At 31.5% G+C, this 19016-nt stretch overlaps 3 protein-coding genes across 3 annotated transcripts; 2 read left to right on the top strand and 1 right to left on the bottom strand.

Annotated features, from left to right (window-relative positions):
* Positions 1-2195: 2195 nt before the first annotated feature.
* On the top strand, positions 2196-2746 carry LOTGIDRAFT_117448 (hypothetical protein; the record flags this gene model as incomplete). The annotated part of the gene is made up of 2 exons (XM_009056024.1): positions 2196-2294; positions 2678-2746. Coding segments are annotated over 2 exons (168 nt in total), but the record flags the coding sequence as incomplete, so codon positions are not given.
* A 620-nt stretch (positions 2747-3366) lies between these two features.
* LOTGIDRAFT_232185 (hypothetical protein) lies at positions 3367-8534 on the bottom strand. Its single transcript, XM_009056023.1, has 5 exons — positions 8369-8534; positions 7760-7784; positions 7298-7480; positions 6837-6946; positions 3367-4113 (listed from the first exon to the last, which is right to left on the bottom strand). The coding sequence occupies exons 1-5, from the start codon at positions 8506-8508 to the stop codon at positions 3387-3389; spliced, it is 1185 nt and encodes a 394-aa protein (XP_009054271.1). The 5' UTR covers positions 8509-8534; the 3' UTR covers positions 3367-3386.
* Positions 8535-12675: 4141 nt separating this feature from the next.
* LOTGIDRAFT_117499 (hypothetical protein) lies at positions 12676-18132 on the top strand (the record flags this gene model as incomplete). The annotated part of the gene is made up of 13 exons (XM_009056022.1): positions 12676-12758; positions 13488-13573; positions 13819-13949; positions 14225-14324; positions 14471-14564; positions 14895-14987; positions 15266-15476; positions 15840-15958; positions 16302-16460; positions 16901-16991; positions 17319-17398; positions 17558-17633; positions 17953-18132. Coding segments are annotated over 13 exons (1503 nt in total), but the record flags the coding sequence as incomplete, so codon positions are not given.
* Between the last annotated feature and the right edge of the window lie 884 nt (positions 18133-19016).

Here is a 19016-nt window from a genome sequence, read left to right as displayed (position 1 = left end):
ATGTAGATAAGAAATTTAATGGCAAACATATTAAGGTTTTATTGGATAATGTAACTGCAGTATGTTATATTTAGGAGATGGGAGGTATCCATTCATTACAATGTGATAATTTAGCTAAAGAAATTTGGACATGGTGTATAAGTGAGGATATTTGGCTATCTGGTAGTCATATTCCAGGCAAGTCAAATGTTGCCGACATTCATTCTAGGAAGTTTGATGACCAAAAAGAGTGGATGCTGAACCCATCAGTGTTTGAAAAAATTGTTGATTTGTTTGGTCTTCCAGACATTGATCTTTTTGCCTCAAGGCTTAATTGCCAGGTGGGAAAGTTTTGTTCATGGAAACCTGATCCTAATGCTACCTTTATCGATGCTTTTTCATTTTCATGGAATGAATTATATTATTATCTTAATCCTCCTTTCAGTCTCCTGGGTCGCTGCATCCAGAAAATCCGCTTAGACAAAGCCGAAGCAATTGTGGTAGCACCAATTTGGTCCAGCCAGTCTTGGTTTACCAGTCTCATGGAACTTCTAATAGAGAATCCGGTTATGATACTGCCTCAGCCAGACCTTTTGTTACAACCGGTCTCGAAAGAGAAACATCCTCTTCACAAGTCGATACATCTGATGATTTGCCGTGTGTCCGGACACAATTATCGCAATCTCTCTCATTTTGGCATCATGGAAGTCAGAAACCAAGAAACAATATAAAGTGTTTTATAAAAGATGGTTTCAGTACTGTAGTGAGAGGAAAATTAGTCCGTTTTCGGCTTCTGTAGAAAGTGTTGTTAATTTTCTGGCAGAGTTGTTCCTTTCTGGTCTAGGCTACAGTGCAATAAATACTGCTAGAGGAGCTTTGTCTTCTATGGGATTGATATTTGATGGATTCTAAACAGGATCACACCCTTTGGTCATTAGGTCTTTGAAAGGTGTTTATAATTTAAGACCTACCAAATCTCGTCATTCTACAATTTGGGATGTTTCGCCTGTTCTTGCATATTTGCAAAAACTTTCTCCTGTTAGTGAACTAAAGTTAAAAAACTTAACTTTGAAACTAGTCATGTTGATTTCACTACTTTGTGCAACAAGAGTGCAGACATTACATTGTCTTAGATTGCGTAATATGGTTGTGGAAAAATCATCTTACGTATTCACATTCACTGATTTATTAAAAGTCAGTCGACCAGGTTATAAAAATCCGGATATGGTGTTGTGTGCTTATCCACCTGACAGGAGACTTTGTGTTTATACCGTACTAAAATATCTGGAGAGAACACATACCCTTCGACAAGATCAAGATCAATTGTTTATAGGCTATATTAAGCCACATAAGGTGGTATCTCGTGATACAGTATCTAGATGGATAAAAACTGTAATGTGTAGTGCAGGTGTGGATGTTAATGTGTTCTCGGCACATAGTGTACGTTCTGCTTCTGTATCAAAAGCAAACTTTTATAAAGTTCCTCTTCAAGAGATTATGGACAAAGCTGGTTGGACTAATGTTGGGACATTTCGTAAATACTATGATAAGCCAATTGTTAATAATGTGTATGATAGTAGTGTATTAAAGTTGTAAACATTTTTTTTTTTCAATCTTTGTTATTCTTTAAAGATTCACATAATCTCGAAAGTGAGACTTTACGAGAAATAATTAGAAAATTAAACGAAACATACCTTGGTAAAGTTGAAGTGTGATTCTAATTATTTGAGTAAATTAGGATCACTGTAGAGATTAGGTGCCACCCTCACCTCCCGGCATCTAATATTATCTTGATTTACAACCATTTAGTCTGTTCCAAGTTCGGATTATAGCTTGAAAAAATGTTTATTCTGTAAAATATGATTTGTCACGGCTGCGCAGTACTATTCACCTAATCTCTACAGTGATCCTAATTTTCTCAAATAATTAGAATCACACTTCAACTTTACCAAAGTAAGTTTCGTTTAATTTTCTAATTTCCATATCACTTTTCACAATTTAAATTGAAGTGTAGCTGCGATTCAACACAAGATATTGTGGCAATATTGACTATCTTTCACTTCCATGATGTTTTACATTCTCACTTACAGCTATTTCTAATATTACAATGTCATTACAAAGAACTGCAAAATTAGAACAACACACTGGAAGTAGCTCATTTTAGCCTACTTATTATAATATTCTGTCTAAGGATTCTAACCTAAAATAAAGATAATAATATTGCAGGTGGTTGTGGCGCTATGTTCCAAATTAATGTTGAAAGTGAAGTTTTTCGTGGGAAACGGATCATACAACAACATAAATTAGTTACACAGGTATAAATTATCAGTTGAATATTGTTCCAAACTTTCAAGGAAAAGAGTAACTATTCAAGTTTGATTTGAATTCAAGATGGCATATGACACTCCAATTTCAAGATTTTTTACTTTTTTGTTGGAACAAAAAAGAAAGCAGGAATGAGTCCTTTGCAGATTTATACCACAATCCAAGTAACTTAAACAAAATTTAATACATACTCTGTTTTTTGTAACTGGACTTTTGAGGTTAGTCATTTGACTAAAATCAGACGTAAAATTTTTGTCAGATGATGGATGGCAACTGGACTAATTGATCAAAAAAACACGAAACTGAACATCCAGATTTGATTTAAATCAGATTAATGGCAATTAAATATGATTCAATTAATGTTTATTTTCAGGCCTTAGAAGAAGAAATAAAAGATATGCATGGTTTACAGATCACTACCAGAGTACCACCAGTAAAATAATCATCATAACATTCTACTTGACATCAGGATGAATCAACTATCACAACTGGCAGTTGAAGCAATATGTTTCTTTGTTAGTGTAGGAAAATGTATGTAATATTCTCTCGCTGAAGTGATGCCGCCAGCTGAAACTATTCTTTATTTACTATATAATTTGATTATAAAGAAATCCATTGTACATGTATAAAAATCATTGCTGTGGATATAATTTCGTGTACATGTAGATTTGAATTTATGTGTATTTTGGTATAAACATGATGATTGTTATTTGTAAATAAACACGTGACTATTCATAAAGATATTTTCTTAAAAAAGTTAATGTTCAGGATAGTGGTTCTATACTAGAGGGCAAATTTTCTTTTCATTTCTTAAAATTATACAACTGTAAACTTGTTCTTAGTAATGTCATAGCAAATAGTAAACTAATTTGGATGTTTACACATTGCATGTATATATAAAAGTCTACAATAACTTTCACTGTCAAAACAGTGCTCAATTCATCGATTGTAGAGCAAGAAAGAAAAATTAAAACAGAACCTTTTTTGTGAAACTCTGTGATTCAGGTTCTGTTTTAATATTTCTATCCATTTGAGTCACGGTTGCCATACTAACACATCAAAAGCTTTTTAAAAAATATGTTTTATTTGTCATTATTATATGTTTCATACTCATCAATGTCCACCTTATCATCTTCTTTATCTTGTACCATCTTCCATTTTTCATTAAAAAGTTCTTCATCTTCTTCTTCTTCAATTTGTTCTATCTCTAGTTCATATTCTTCATCCTTTTCTTTTACCATTTTAAACTTCTCAAATATATAATCATGTTCCATTTGTCTCAGTATTTTTTTGGCTTTCTCTACTTTTGGTTTCTTTAATTTGAGAGCCAACTGGTTATACTGCTTTGAAGCACATGTTGATAAATTTGGTGAGATTTGGTTGGAAAAATCTGGATTTTTTATAACAGAACGTGTTCTTTCTTTTGATTTCTTTATGATGAGATTTGTCATTATTTCATCTTGTTGGACTCCATAGATGTCATTTTTAGATCTTGCCACATTTTCATCTGTAGGTTTGTTATCACTTTCACTCACTAAGTTTTGTTGTGTATCATAAATTCCACTTAAAAGATCTTTTTCATGAAAAGCCATTTTAGCATGCTCAATTTTGTCTTTAATAGATTGAGGTGGTTCTATGCTGTACTGGTGTTGAACAATATCTAGAGGAACTGTGGTAGGTGTAAAATTTGGACCGAAATCAATTGATTTTAATATTTCTTCCACTCTCCTTACATTAGAAACCGATTTGTCTTTAACAAAGTTAATACAGGGTACAAAACTGATTAGATGATAGGATGTTAAAACATGTCTGAAATAAATAAACAGAGCACTAACTTTCCATGAGTTTATTCCATAGGTTTTGGAGCCATTGGCCGCTACATGATAAAAAGGATAATATGCAGATATAACCACTATAGGCTGTCCAGCACTCATTAATGAAAAATAAGGGGTAATTTTGGGGCTAAAGTTAAAGATAGCTTGCCAGGCAAGATAACATACGCCCACTACCAGCTGTCAGAAATGATAAAGTCTATAGTGGTTTAATATGTGAAACCAATCATCCGATTGTTACTAATTTCAAGCTTTACTCAGGTCTCATATCAACTTCATCAGAAAAAGAATAAAAAAATGTAGTCTCTATAAGGCCTACAAGCCAAATTAGACACACTGAATTAATTCAAGAGCCATAACTCCAAAACCATTCATCCGATTACCATTTTTGAACTTGAGATCTCATCAATATATACATGCATACCAAGTTTCGTTGAGATCGGATAAAAACTGAACCCTTTATCATGACTACAAGCAAAATTTGAAGCGTGTTTACTAAGTCAAGTGCAATAATTCTGAAACCAATCATCCGATTATGACCAAATTCAAACTTGACCGAGATCTCATCAATATATACATGCACACCAAGTTTCATGAAGATAGGATAACAAGTGGTTGCCTAGCAAGATACGCCCACTGTCCTCATATATTTTCAGTATATCAAGGTCAGTTGATATTGTTGATTTAAACAAAGACACATTATTTAATAAAATTCTGACATAAACTGTCACCTCTATCGCCAACAAATTTTGATGAGGTTTTACTACGTCATGGGCAATAACTCAAATTCTGTTGATTGAAAAATTGTCAAATTCAATCTTGACTATAATCTCATCATTATAAATGATCATACCATAAATGATCATTTAAATCGAATGAAAACTGTACTCTCTATTGTGTTCACAAACAAATTTTGACGCATTTTTTAAAAGTCAAGGGCAATAACTCAAAAACCGTTCATCGAAAATATCGTGATATCGTGAATATTAAACTTGTTCAAGATCTCATCAATATAAATGATCACACCAAATTTCATTTGAATAAGATGAAAACTGTAGTCTCTATCTCGTTCACAAGCAAATTTTGACGCGTTCTGGCTAAGTCAAGAGCAATAACTCAAAAACCATTCATCGAAAATCGTGAATATCGAACTTGTCCAAGATCTCATCAATATAAATGATCACACCAAATTTCATTCGAATCAGATGAAAACTGTAGTCTCTATCACGTTCACAAGCCAATTGTGGACAGACGGACGGATGGACGTATGGACATGGGTGACGACAATATACGTCCACATTATAATGTGGGCGTATTAAAAACTGTAGCTTCTATCGCGCCAACAAGGCAAATTTTACGCGTTTTTACTAAGTCAAGGGCAATAACTCAAAAACCAATCATCCTATAATCACGAATTTCGAACTTTTAGAGCTTAAATCGAGAATTTTATAACTAAATTCCAGCAGCTCTAAATATTTAAATGGATTACTTTCGCACATTTGACAACTAAAAAACTTACATAAATTCTTGAGTGCTATGGCTGATAAATGAAATGAAATGAATGAAGTTTACGTCCTACTTTTTGGGAATTTTAGGGCCGCTGGACAGCCTGCCACTACTATGCCTTCATGTAATATCTGTGAGGGACCATATCACTAAAACAAAGACACATCTGTCATGTATGTTCTTCTCTGGTAGGGGAATGCAATATTATAGTATTGTGCCCTTCCAATGCTTGCTGCCAGCAATGCTGAAATTTGCTGCTGACAGACAATGCTGCATTTAAGCAACAAAAGTCTTTATCTGCTAGTGAGCTAATATTATAGCCAAGATATTATTGATTTAAACCAACACACAAAATTTCATAAAATTCGGACATAAACTGTCAGCTCTATCGCGTTCACAAACCACTTTATATAAAATTTAAGTTGATTTTAAATCAGGTAAAAGTCTAGTCTCTATAGTCTTCATAAACAATTTTGAAGCATATTTCCCATGTCAAGGGCAATAACTCCTAAACCATTTATCTTTAAAATTGTCAAATTAAAACTCAACCAAGATCTCATCCATATAAATGATCACATTAAATTTAATTAAAATTAGATGGAAACTGTAGTCTCTATTGTGTTCACAAACAAATTTTGATGCATTTTTACTAAGTTAAGGGCAATAACTCAAATTCTATTCATTGAAAAAAACTTCACAACATCATAGCCCTAGATGATCATACCAAATTTGATTAAATCAGATGAAACCTGTATTCTCTTTAATGTTAACTAAAATATTTTCAGCTTTTCACTAAATCAAAGTCAATAACTCAAAAACCGAACTTGACTAAGATTTCATCAATATAAATGATCACACCAATCTCTGTTGTATTCACAAACACATTTTTATGCGTTTTTAATAAGACAAGGGCAATAACTCAAAATCAGTTCACCAAATAATATCGTCAAATTCGAACTTAATCAAGATCTCATCTATATAAATGCTCACACAGAAATTCATTAAAATCAGATAAAAACAATAGTCTCTATTGTGTTCACAAGCCAATTGTGGACAGACAGGGGCGAAGATAATGTGGGCATATAAAAAACTAAAAACAATTACATTCTCATTAGACTATGCAGATATAGTGAACAGTTTACATATGTTAAACAATCTTTAAAGGATAGAATAGGTCGAAAGATGAAAACCAACCTTAGTTTTCCTTGATTTTTTCTCAAAATCATTTCTATTTCCTCATCTTTTTGTGTACCAGTGGCTGACCAATAAACATTCATACTAGTGAAATCAGGCTCCACCTTTACCTGTAATCATTTACACAAACACAACAGTATATTATTAGTATATCCAGGAAATTTGTACATATCAGCCAATCAGTTTGATAACAATCTATTAACTGTAATTTCAGTGAGAAACACACATTTCATAACACAAATTTCATCAAAATTCTAGGAATTTAATAGAATCTTATATCCTATATATAACCTTATTTAATACAGTTACATGTATTACAATGTGCAAAACATCTCAAAATATATATATCATTAGAATATCAACAGGGTCTATACTTGTGGAAGAGTTCAATAAAAGGTTGAAGGATGTTCTGTAAATATAAGCGAAAAAATAGGATGAGACCAATAAAACCAAATAAATACCCCAGTTATTTCTACATTATTGGCTGATAAATATGGATCTAATTCTCCTGTGTTAATGATTTGTACTAAATAATCATATAACACTTTGCCAACTTGACGTGCTCTTCTCTGTTGTCCATTACTTTCAACTCGTTTTCTACTTTCTGTTTTTGAATCACCTGTAACACTTTCATGTCTTGGAACCTAAAAGAAATATTTGTGGTAAATGATGCAATATGTTATTTTGCCTTTCATCATTGGATGAAAGTATTCTAAACTTATTTTTAACTTAGAATTTGATAACAAAGCCCAAACTTTCCTTCACAGAACCTCCTTCCCCCCCCCCCCCCCCCCAAAAAAAAACAGATAAAATATTTATTTTTACAATGTAAATCAATGCATTGTACAAACATTGTAATTGTTAATCCTTGAACTTTTTGATAAAAATAATTACAAATAACTATAGACTATCTATTTACTTACGAAGTCAAACTGAGGCTTGAATCGTCTGAAAAAGAAAAAAAAGATTCTGGTGAATATAGATAGAAACTCACACATCTTCAATATTAAAGATTCAATAAACGTCTAAAATATTATAATTAAGTCTGAAGATAGTGTGCAGCTTGAATGTTGACTTTTAATTCCAACACATCAAAATCAATTTAAAGGGACAGAGGCTGCATTTCCAGAGATTGATTTGAACCTTGAATATATCTAAAAAATTTTCAGAACTACTTAAATTGTACAAAAATCTCATAATTTCTTCAAAAAGACCTCAACAAGACATTTAACTTCACAGGAAGTTAGAAGAAGTGGGACAGGATGATTGAGTCTACCTTATACACCACGTCATCAACAGATATTTGATATAAAAAGTTTCTTACTAATTAAAATTACTTTCAAACTTAGATAATTATGGATACACTTGGATCTGAAGCTCAAATTTCAAGGTTAAGCTGTGAACATTATATCGGAACAATTCACGTTTCTGAGACCAAGGTTGCCGCATCTGTCCCTTTAATGAAATAAGGCTACTTTTGGATTCCTAGTTTCTCTTAGGGTAAAAGTAAAGATGAAAAAGTCTGTTCATACTTTTTAGTATTATTTTGTTTCAAATACATCTTCTGTAAAATTCGAGCCATTCTCACTTCATCATTCTTCCATCTTAATGTTATTCTTTGCACTCCTAATGCAAAAAGACTTATGTTGGAAGTGATGGTATTTTTCAGCATTTTACTAAATTTTAGCCAAATATCTGAAACCTGAAATGGAAATGAAAGCAAATATAACTTTTTTTTTAAATCTTTCTGATCCTTCCCATCATCATGTAGACAGTCCTATGATCTGCCCAACCTCTAAGCCTACCAATACCAGAAGTCTTAAAATTGTAAATAATAATCTATGTGTTTGTGAAAGAGTTACTAGGCTCAAAATCTTATGGTACATACAAAATGTAACTTTAGGTTCAAGCTTTTAGCTTCTATATATCTAAGGTTTTAAGCCTACAGAGGTCGGTTGGCTGGATAATCCAATGCAAAGGAGTTATCTTCCAAACAGTTTGTCCGATTTGGCATCAGACCGATTTCGAATACAAGACATCTCGGACCAAAAAAAACTCGGACATCTGACATATCGACAACACAAAAATGAAAATGCATGCTGCCATTACTTTCGATACTAATATAATAATAATCTTAACAGAAAACCTGAAATGCTCGAAATTCAAATCCTAAACATAAATTTTTAAAAGCACAAGGTAAATAACTGGATCAGCCAATGGCAATGAGTAAAACTGTAAAAGAAAAAAGACTGTCTCGAGGTAAATCATTGATGTACTTCCGGTTGAGAAACTTTAGCAGACAGCAGTGGCTTTACTTTCAAAACAAATAAAAGTTGAAATAAAATGTATCATGGATGTATAAACACTTGATATTTTACATAACTGGACTAAGTAGAGCATAAGAACCTTCTCTAATTCATAATCATGTCAACAAAAGCTTTGAAAAGACTTCAAAATGAAGATCCTCTCCAAGAAATATTGAAAAAAGTTGGTGGTGCGGATTCTGCTGAATCTGACGAGGAGTCAGTTGAAGAAGACAGCCAACCTACAGCACCTCGCAAGGGAAAGAGAAGCAAAAAGAGAAATAAACAACTGAATCGTTTTGATTTGGTATGATTTAGTGACTCTTTTTACATAGCAATATTGTGTATATTAGTAAAGTAATTGAATCAATGGAATTGACATAGGTATTTAGTTAAACTGAAACATCTGTCTCTATTCCATCCTCTGATAGCTATTTGGACAGATGTCAGCTGGTTTAGAGACAGAAATAAAAAGCCTGTTGAATTGGTACATTCTGCATCTGTTTTCAACCTATTTAGATACCTCAGATCTGCAAAACCCAGGTATATTTAGAAGGTTGACTATTTGTGTAATTCAGTCATACCATCATTTTCTCCCAACACCATTAATGTCATATCATGTTCAAACTTTTTTGTGCAAAACAGATCTAGCATCAGTCATTTAAACTGTGTGCACAGCCAAAACTTCAAAGCTCACAGAGCCATGTAATACTAACAAAACGAAAGTTACGGTGAGGCCCAACACTAATTTACAATCATCTTAAAGGTAATTCAATATTATGTCAAGGAAAACGTATCTTTTATCAGGGTCTTTTTCTTCTGACTATACTCCAGATGACAACTGTCAAAATATCGATCAGAGGCTGGAGTAGAGGCAGATTTTTCAGACTAGTATATTTAGTTAGACCGAGGCCAGAACTCTTACAACAAGGAAACAATTTACTTAACCCATATTTCTTCGCAATTTTATACAAGTCTTATGGGCTTTCGGTTTTGATTTTTAGATTCTTGGTTACTTATTATTTAAGCTCAACGAAGAAAACAACAAAGATGATGAAGAGTTAAAACAAATTTTACAAGAAGAAGAAGAAGAAGAAGTTGATGAATTGAATCATATAAAAAATGGGGAAAGCAAAGCTGAAAATGTACCAGAAAACAGGACTGGAGATAATCAAAAAAAAAAGAAGAAAAAGAAAAAAAGGAAAGGAAAGGAGAACAAGTCAGAAACTAACAATGATGTGGTAGGTACCCTGGATGAATTGTTTTAGAAATGATTCTTCGAATTCACTCCTTACACACATTGTTTTTTTTTGTTTATGATTTATTTGTTTATTATTTGTTTCAGGTAGAAGACGAGATTGATGCAAGTGTAAGAGAAGTTAATATGTTGTTAGGAGATATAGGTACAGCTGGCCATGATAGCTCCATGGCTGTCTCACAAATTACTTTCTCAATGAAAGCATTATTGAGTGTAGAACATAAGTAAGTTGTTCTGTTCATATTATTATGTACATAAAAGAGCAGCAGATATAAGAATGGCAATTTATGTTTGTCAAGCACTAGATTTCTTTGATATGTTGTTTTTTTGTACATGCAAAAACTTTACTTTTAAAATATTCATATTCTATGGTTTATCATAAGGCTGAACTATTTATTGACATTACTGTAAGTTGATTCTTATATTTCAGATATTTCACCACAAGAAATGATATCATTTAAAATCGTTTTGCTTTCAATCGTTATTCTTATGATATATAGGTATATAGATAGTTCAAAATTTTTATTGCGAACTAACAATCAATTTTCCATATCACTACCGGTTTCAACGTTATTTGGTTGTAAAGTTGAAATTTTCACTTCCCTAATTTTGAAGATATTTTCAAAATTCTTTTCGCAATTAGTTAACATTGTCCAAAAAAAAAATATTTGAATAAAAAAATTTGACGCGGAAGTAACAGTTCATCTACCATATCAATATGACTAATTTTTGTAAAACTTATTTGCAAACTTTGATACCTGAAGAACAAACATACAACAAAAGTTCTCTTATATCTTTATTACCCATTACCTCTTCTTTCTAGAGGTATATAACACTTGATTTTTTATCAAAATTTTCTTCTGACTTTTATAGTAAATGTGCGTAATTTGACTTTTGCCGTATAAATTCAAGCAGTTAATGCAAAACTATGAATATCTCTTGATCTGATAACTGTAGACAATTTAAATTTTGAACATTACTTGACATAGTATACATAATAACAAATGTGACAAAATTTTGGGATGGGCGTGGCACCTCCGGGTTAGATTCACATTCACCTTACATATTTGCAACTGATCATAACACACAAAGTAGGAATTTTATTCATACTAGGGTCACTACTTCAAGGTTGAAGGTCATTTATCTATGATGTCAATATACACTTGGATCTTTGATGTTCGACATCTACTAAAGACTCATATCTAGTGACCGTGACCTTGATCTTTGGTGACTTTGAGACCTGAATAAAAATCTTAGCCATTGACGAAATCTATCACATGATATGGAGGGCGTATTTTGCTGTCACACATGTCGGTCCGTCCACAATTGCTCGTAAACACTCCACAAGGCACAATTCTTGATGGATTTTGATGAAACTTGGCATGAGAGCTTGTTATCAACCAAGGATAAACGCTATTGAGAATCATAAAAATCGAAAAATATTTAGTATGAGTTATTGCCCTTGTTTTTGAAAAACGCATTCAATTTTTAGCTCGTAAACACTCTAGAAGGCACAATTCTTGATGGATTTTGATGGAACTTGGCATGAGTGTTTGTTATCAACCAAGGATAAAGCCTATTGAAAATCAGAAAATCAAAAATATTTAGTATGAGTTATTGATGAACCCTATTGAAAATCAGAAAAATCAAAAAATACTTAGTATGAGTTTTTGCCCTTTTTCTTGAAAACGCTTTCAAATTTGGCTCTTAAACACTAAAAGGCAAGATTCTTGATGGATTTTGACAAAACTTGGTTTTATTATTCAGTCCCGCCCTGAAGATTGAATATTTGCCTTCTAGAGTTTTCACAAGCTAAAAATTGAACACATTTTCAAGAACAAGGGCAATAACTCATACTCAATATTATTCAGTATTGTCCTAAAGAGTTCAAAAGAAGTGTATGACTGAAGGTAGAATATTTCAAACTGGTGATTGTTACTGTACTGCTAAATATTTTTATTCAAAATCAAAGCTGCCAGTGGGCGTATATAACATTGCCTGGCAAGCTATCTTTAATTTTTAAAAAAAATAATAAAAATTGTGTTAAAATTGTATCATTGACCTGTGAAAAGTTTTAAAAGAATCATAAGGGATATATATTGTTGTAATACATCTTAAATGGAACATTAACTTGTCACCTACCTACAAACCATTACCTAGAATAGAAAAAAAAAACGTGACAAAAGTTTGTTCTTACGAAACCTTTGCTTGATACATATAGAAGTAGCAGGTAATATTTTGACTATCGTCTAATAGGCTTGCGGCTCTATTACTATTTCTGTTTTATATCTACAGGAACTTGATTCCTGAAAATGAAATGAGAAGAATATTTGGTTCAAGAGTTATACAAGCTGAACAGAGGTATGTGGAATGTTTCATTTATTATACACCCACATGGAATTGGGTTGTTGTCGCCCATGTCACTTTTTATGATTGTTTGTAATCACCTAAGGATAGACCCTGTTGAAAATCAGAAAAATCGAAAAATAATAAGTATGAGTTATTGCCCTTGTTCTTGAAAACACCTTCAATTTTAATATATTCTCTACAAGGTTCAATTATTGACAGGTTTTGACGAAACTCTGTATGAATGTTTGTTTTCACCCAAGGATGAACCCTATCGAAATACAGACTAATGAAAATATTTTGTATAGGTTAATACCCCTTGTTCTTGAAAACATGTTCAATTTTATACACTGTAGAAGGTTCAATTTTTAACAGATTTTGACGAAACTTGGTGTGAGTATTTGTAGTCACCCAAGGATGAACAGACAAATATGCCCTTGTATCTGAAAACATGCTTAATTTTAGCTCGTCAACACTCTAGATGGCACAATACTTGACGGATTTTTACAAAACTTAGTAATATTATTCATTATCGCCCCAAAGAGTTCAAAAGAAGTGTATATCTGAAGGTTGAAAATTTCATACCTGCAATTGTTACTGTACTGCCAAATATTTTTATTTGAAATCAAAGCTGCTAGTGGGTGTATATTACCTTGCCTGGCAAGAATCACTAATTTCAGTTTGAAAGGTTTTAAATTTCCATGTTGGAATAATTTTTAAAAATTTATTTTCATTCTCTTGTAGACGCAATAGAAATCGACAAAGAATTCATCAGAAAACTTCAAGACTAGCACAACCTAAAGATACATGGGCTCCTTATTCCAAAACTGGTGAGTAATGACTTGCTGACTTATCTTATGTAAGAGACATAAAGCAATGAGTTTATAAACCAATTAAAAAAAGCTAAATATTGGTGTTATGGCATAATTGTAGTTATTTAAGAAATATGTGGGGTTTAAATCCCCCAAAAGTAACTTCAGAGGTCAGGTCACCATCAGCAAGGATGGAATATGTAACTGGTGAAGTAGGTGTTTTTGTAAATGAACATTTGTAAGTCCTGATATTGTTATTACAGGTTTATCTATGAACTTATTAGAAAATAGAAGAGGTTATCAATATTTTGAATATGAACACAATTCAGCCTATAGAGAAGTTCAGTTTTTATTTCTTGATGCTGTTGAATCTCTTAATCCTCAGAGCATTGTAGTAAGTAATTTCTTCTTGAATTCTAATTCTAAGATTGTATAGTGAATGAAATCATGAAATGAAGTCAAAACATCATACAAAAGATATTAAACTCAAATTATCACATCACTAGAACTTTGTACTCTCTACTTATTTATATATTCCATGAATGCAAATATATTTATGGTTTTTTTAGGTTCTGTTTTTAATACAATTGATGAATTAAGCACTATTTTAAGAGTGAACATAATATTTTATTATTGAATTATTATAACTTTTAATGAATTTTTTCATAGGATTTGTTGCATCTCCATCCTTATCATATTGGTGGCTTAATACAACTTAGTGAAATATTTCGAATGAGCGAAGATATGGCTGCTGCAGCTGAACTTATAGGTACTTTACACTAACTTTATATGTGTATTGCAAATGGGATTGAAAATAACTCTGTAGTAGGCCTATATTTAAAAACCTATTAGCACAACTATTTTCACTATTAATGTATTTAATCACATTTTCATCTCAAATTAATTTCTTTTCAGAAAAAGCGTTATTTGCATTTGAATGTGCCTTTCATCCATTGTTTAGTTTAACAAGTGGTAACTGTAGATTAGACTATAGAAAACCAGAAAACAGGTATTTTACATTGCTTCTAATGTGATCCTGAACTCACTCTGTTCATCGTGTCATTTTAGTGGTTAATGGTCTCCTGATTTGTTTCAATGAGCAAATATAGATTATATGCACCATTATTAATTGGAAATGTTATCATACAAGATACTTTCTCACTGATAAATATTCCTGTTTTGAGTATATACTACAGCAGATGGTGCAAAATGATGGTTTTAGCAAGCTTCTGTTTAGTTTACAGCAGTTTACAAAGACAAAATCTGTATAAAATGGGATGAGTAACTTGAGGTTTTAAGATATTCATTTAGATTTTTATTCCTGTATCTTTTTTTATAGGGGATTCTTCTTGTGTCTATTTAAACATTTATTAAATGTTGGTCAGAAGGGATGCTATAGAACAGCTTTAGAATTATCCAAATTATTATTAAGGTAAGTAGTTAGATTGAACCTTTTAATAAACATTCCTGCATTGTTATAGATATATGTCCACATCCGTGAATGATTAAAAAACATTAACACATGCAGCCCACTCTGATTTTTATACACCCACATGAATAGGGCTTTTTAAATAATAAAACTTAAACCATTTATTCCTCCTTTGCAGAGAATATGTCAATGTATTATTTCAGTCTATAAGCTGATGATGATTCTCTATGTGTGTTATTAAGTATTGATTTCTATAAAAATTTATCAATGTCTTATTTCAGTCTAGAAGCTGATGAAGATCCACTATGTGTGTTATTATGTATTGATTTCTATGCCTTACGAAGTGAACAGTATGAGTTTTTAATAAGGTTATATGAAGAATGGGAAGCCCATAGAAATTTATCACAGCTACCAAATTTTGGCTTCTCAATTCCTCTGGCAAAGTTTCATTTAGCAACTACTGATGAATTGTTAGATAAAGCTGATAATTTGGTAAATATTTTATTTAAGTACATGTAAATGTTCTTTCCCACTTTAAATCTGAATAGGCTTTGATTTGATGTTTAGATATGTTTTTTTTTTATCAATCAAATCAATCAGAAGAAAGCTTACAGTACATACTATAAAGAATTGATGATAGAAACATAACACAGGATCTTTGGATGACATGGACATCTGATTGCTTTGTTGGCTAAAACTTTTACCATGTCTTATATCACCAACTAAAATTTATGTGATTTTATCTACCTAGTTTTTTGATATTCAATCATCATCTTTCTTGTAATCATGACAGTAATGATTGTTACGATATAAGTTATCACCAAATTACACACATTTGGAATGTTTCATTTGTAGTTACAAGAAAGTTTGTTGATGTATCCAGGGTTTTTAATGCCAATGGTAGAAAAATGTGGAATAACTCCTGACCCTACAGTAACAGGACATCATTTCTTTCAATATAGTGCTCAAACTAGGTAAATTGTTAAACTCTTACGTTCAATATATTTGAGTTGATTTTCTCCATATTAATTTGAAAGTAGGATGTAAAACTGCATTCATTTCATTTCATTTCCATATTAATTTGGAATGGGAGTTGAACCAGACATATTTTTGCATTGTTAGGTTTTTAAAATTTTCACTTTGGTTAATGCTGAATTTGTCTTAATTTGTGATATAATTACAAAGCTGAACCATTTATGTTTCCATCAAGACATTGCCATAAATTTAAGGATGTTCTTTGACCCCAAGCTGGACAAAATACAGTTTCCTTCCTTACCTGATTTTAAGTAACAGAGTTTCTATTATGTATCTCTTTAGTCAAACAGATTCTTTGAAACAATTAACAACATTATATGTACAGAGAACCTATTCTTGTTGGAAGGAACCTGAAGTTATGGAATGGTTAGAAAAAAATGTTCGTACTGTTTTAACACTAGTTGATAATAAAGACAGTAGAGTTGTACGATGTAAACAGCTGTAAGTTACCTTAGAATATGTAGATTCAAATTAATAAATGATTGCCTAGCCACTTTATCTTGATTATAGACAAACTGATACATATCTTTTTACAACAGCAATCATAGATTGAATTTTTAAATATTTTGCTTAATAGAATTAAGTTGTCAAATTTGTTAAATACGATCTATATTGAGATTTTAAAAGTTACTAGTTGTCACTTAATTTGACCGATGCACGTTACATTATGTGATATAAGATAGGTAATACAATATCAGTCTGATAGCTGAAGAATTAGATGTTGACTATCTTGAAATCTCTAGATAAGTTTCGCATGAACATTTAATATGAAGTCATGTTAATGTGATTGTTCTTGATTATTGTTATTATTGTAATGAATTTAGAGTGTTGACTGCTATAAATAAGCTGATCTGATTATTTATATAAATGGTATTTTGTAGCCGGTTGAGAAGATATCAAGGTACACCAAGAAATATATTACGTCATATTATTTTATCTGAAATAAAAGATGTTACAGCTCATCTACCCCCTGTAAGTCAATACACATAAATTTTAGGAGTACCTAATTCATATCAATAATGTTATTCATTGGAGTAATATGCAATTTTATGTGTATTTAATTTTACAGCATATTAGACTATCTAAGAACAGATATTTATCAAATTGTAAAATAATTTTTGATAAAACAATTTCGTGAGAGGTACACAGATCTAGTTTACAGAATAATAGTGAATATTTAATGTTTATCTCTACATCATAAGTAGGAGGTCTATCATAACAGAATGATATTTGTAGATTTTATTCCTTTTTGATATTGGTTTATCAAACATGAATTTAGTTTATTCTGTTTATTTCCAGGAATTGGCAAATACACCAATGTTGAGCTATGATCCACTTCCACCAACAGATTCATTTGAAACTTATCAAAGACCTGGAAGGTAACTCCTAAAAGGACAAATTTCAGTATACTATTACTCTGTAAATACATGGTATTTTATTTTAAAAAAAATCTGCATGAAACACTTGTAAATTGACCTTTTTTCGCAGTAATTTATTTTTTGATAGTGTCAAAAGTTAACCAGCTATTTTTCTTTCAGACCAACTCAAGCTCAAGAAGCAAGCAATCCTTTATCACTATTCTTAAGATCTCTTCTGCCAAACTTTAATGCAAATGTAAGTACTCTCATATTTATGAACTTACAGTGAAGTGTATAAAACATTAACAGTAAGACATTAACCATACAAAAAAAGGAATTATTTTATTGACTACTTCTTTTGGCAATCTTAGAAATAAATAGTTCTATGTGTCAACATCAAAAAGTATTGAGGTAAAATTAAGATTAGTTCAAAAGAAAGCACATTTATTTTAGGTCAGGTCAAACAACTCACCATTTTCTTTAGCTAATTAAATGAAATGAGATTTCAGTTTCTAAGCTTTATAAATATAATTGATAAGCTATGTGTATTATATCAGGAACCAGTGCCAGAAGAGGAAGATGCTGGAGCTGTAGGTGGTGATGAAACAAGAAATAATTTACAAAATGGTGTTGGTGCTCTGATGACTGCTATGAGAGATTTATTAAATAATATAAGACCAGTAGAACCACCTGTAGAAAATCAGCATAATGGACAGGAAGATGATCATGAAGAAAATGAAGGTGACTGGGATTAACTCTTTAAATCATCAAATTATGTCCATAGATATCAGTTTTTAATTAAGGGTTATAGTATTTTTATTTCAGAAGTTTACAGGTTTTTCAGAAAGTACTAATAATAAATGAAAATTTAATTATGTTTTTCATTATATTGAATTGAACTTAAAATCTAAAATAAAGAGAGCCTTGTTTTGTATCAGCTTATTGTTTTACCACATGGACGTGTCTCTTCTCATTGTTTGACCTCATATGAGATGATAAAATCATTATATTTTGAATTTAGAGGAAACATTCAGTGCAAAAGATCACACAAATAGTTTAGGCATATATTGTAATCGCCCAATGAATCTATAGGTCCATCCGTTCATATCTGGCTTGTGCTCACTCTACAGGCTATTTTGTGGGTCATTGTCATTATGAAGATGATCCCTATCGATCGGGTAGTTTTTCAACGAAATATTGTGTCTGACTTTGTCTTTTTGACTATTTTAGCTATATTGTGCAACTTGTGCTCTCTCTACAGACAAGAAATTTTAATGGATTCTTTTTTTTTGTTATTGTCATTATGGAGATATAACCTATCGATTTTTGTGATGATCTGATATTGTCGTCGGTCCGTTCACACTTGGTTCATGCTCACTCTACAAGTAACAAACAATGATTTGTACTTGCAATCAAAACTGCTGGTGGGCGTTTGTCACCTTGCTTTGCAAGGCTATCTTTGTTATAGAAATCTGTTGATCAGGCTTTGTAATGTAAATTAGATATTAATCCAGGAAAGATATTTGTGTATTCAAGACATATACAACAACAGTTTAATTTTTAAATTGTGTTAACTGCCTAAAATTGAAGTAAACTGTGATTTTGTTTTGGATTGTCTCCTTACAAATATATTTGCTCA

Source organism: Lottia gigantea (genome assembly GCF_000327385.1).
Source record: "Lottia gigantea unplaced genomic scaffold LOTGIsca_26, whole genome shotgun sequence".
NCBI lineage: Eukaryota > Metazoa > Mollusca > Gastropoda > Lottiidae > Lottia > Lottia gigantea.
The sequence above is the reverse complement of the archived record's forward strand: the minus strand, read 5'-3'. Positions and strand labels throughout refer to the sequence as shown.

Bases quoted from the DNA above. Each gene is read 5' to 3' on its own strand.
- LOTGIDRAFT_232185 (XM_009056023.1), bottom strand. From the start codon at position 8,508: ATGCTGAAAAATACCATCACTTCCAACATAAGTCTTTTTGCATTAGGA. The intron at 7,785-8,368 runs GTATGAACAGAC...TTTCTTTTTCAG, and splicing joins AAACAAAATAATACTAAAAA to ACGATTCAAGCCTCAGTTTG. The intron at 7,481-7,759 runs GTAAGTAAATAG...TATTTCTTTTAG, and splicing joins TCAAGCCTCAGTTTGACTTC to GTTCCAAGACATGAAAGTGT.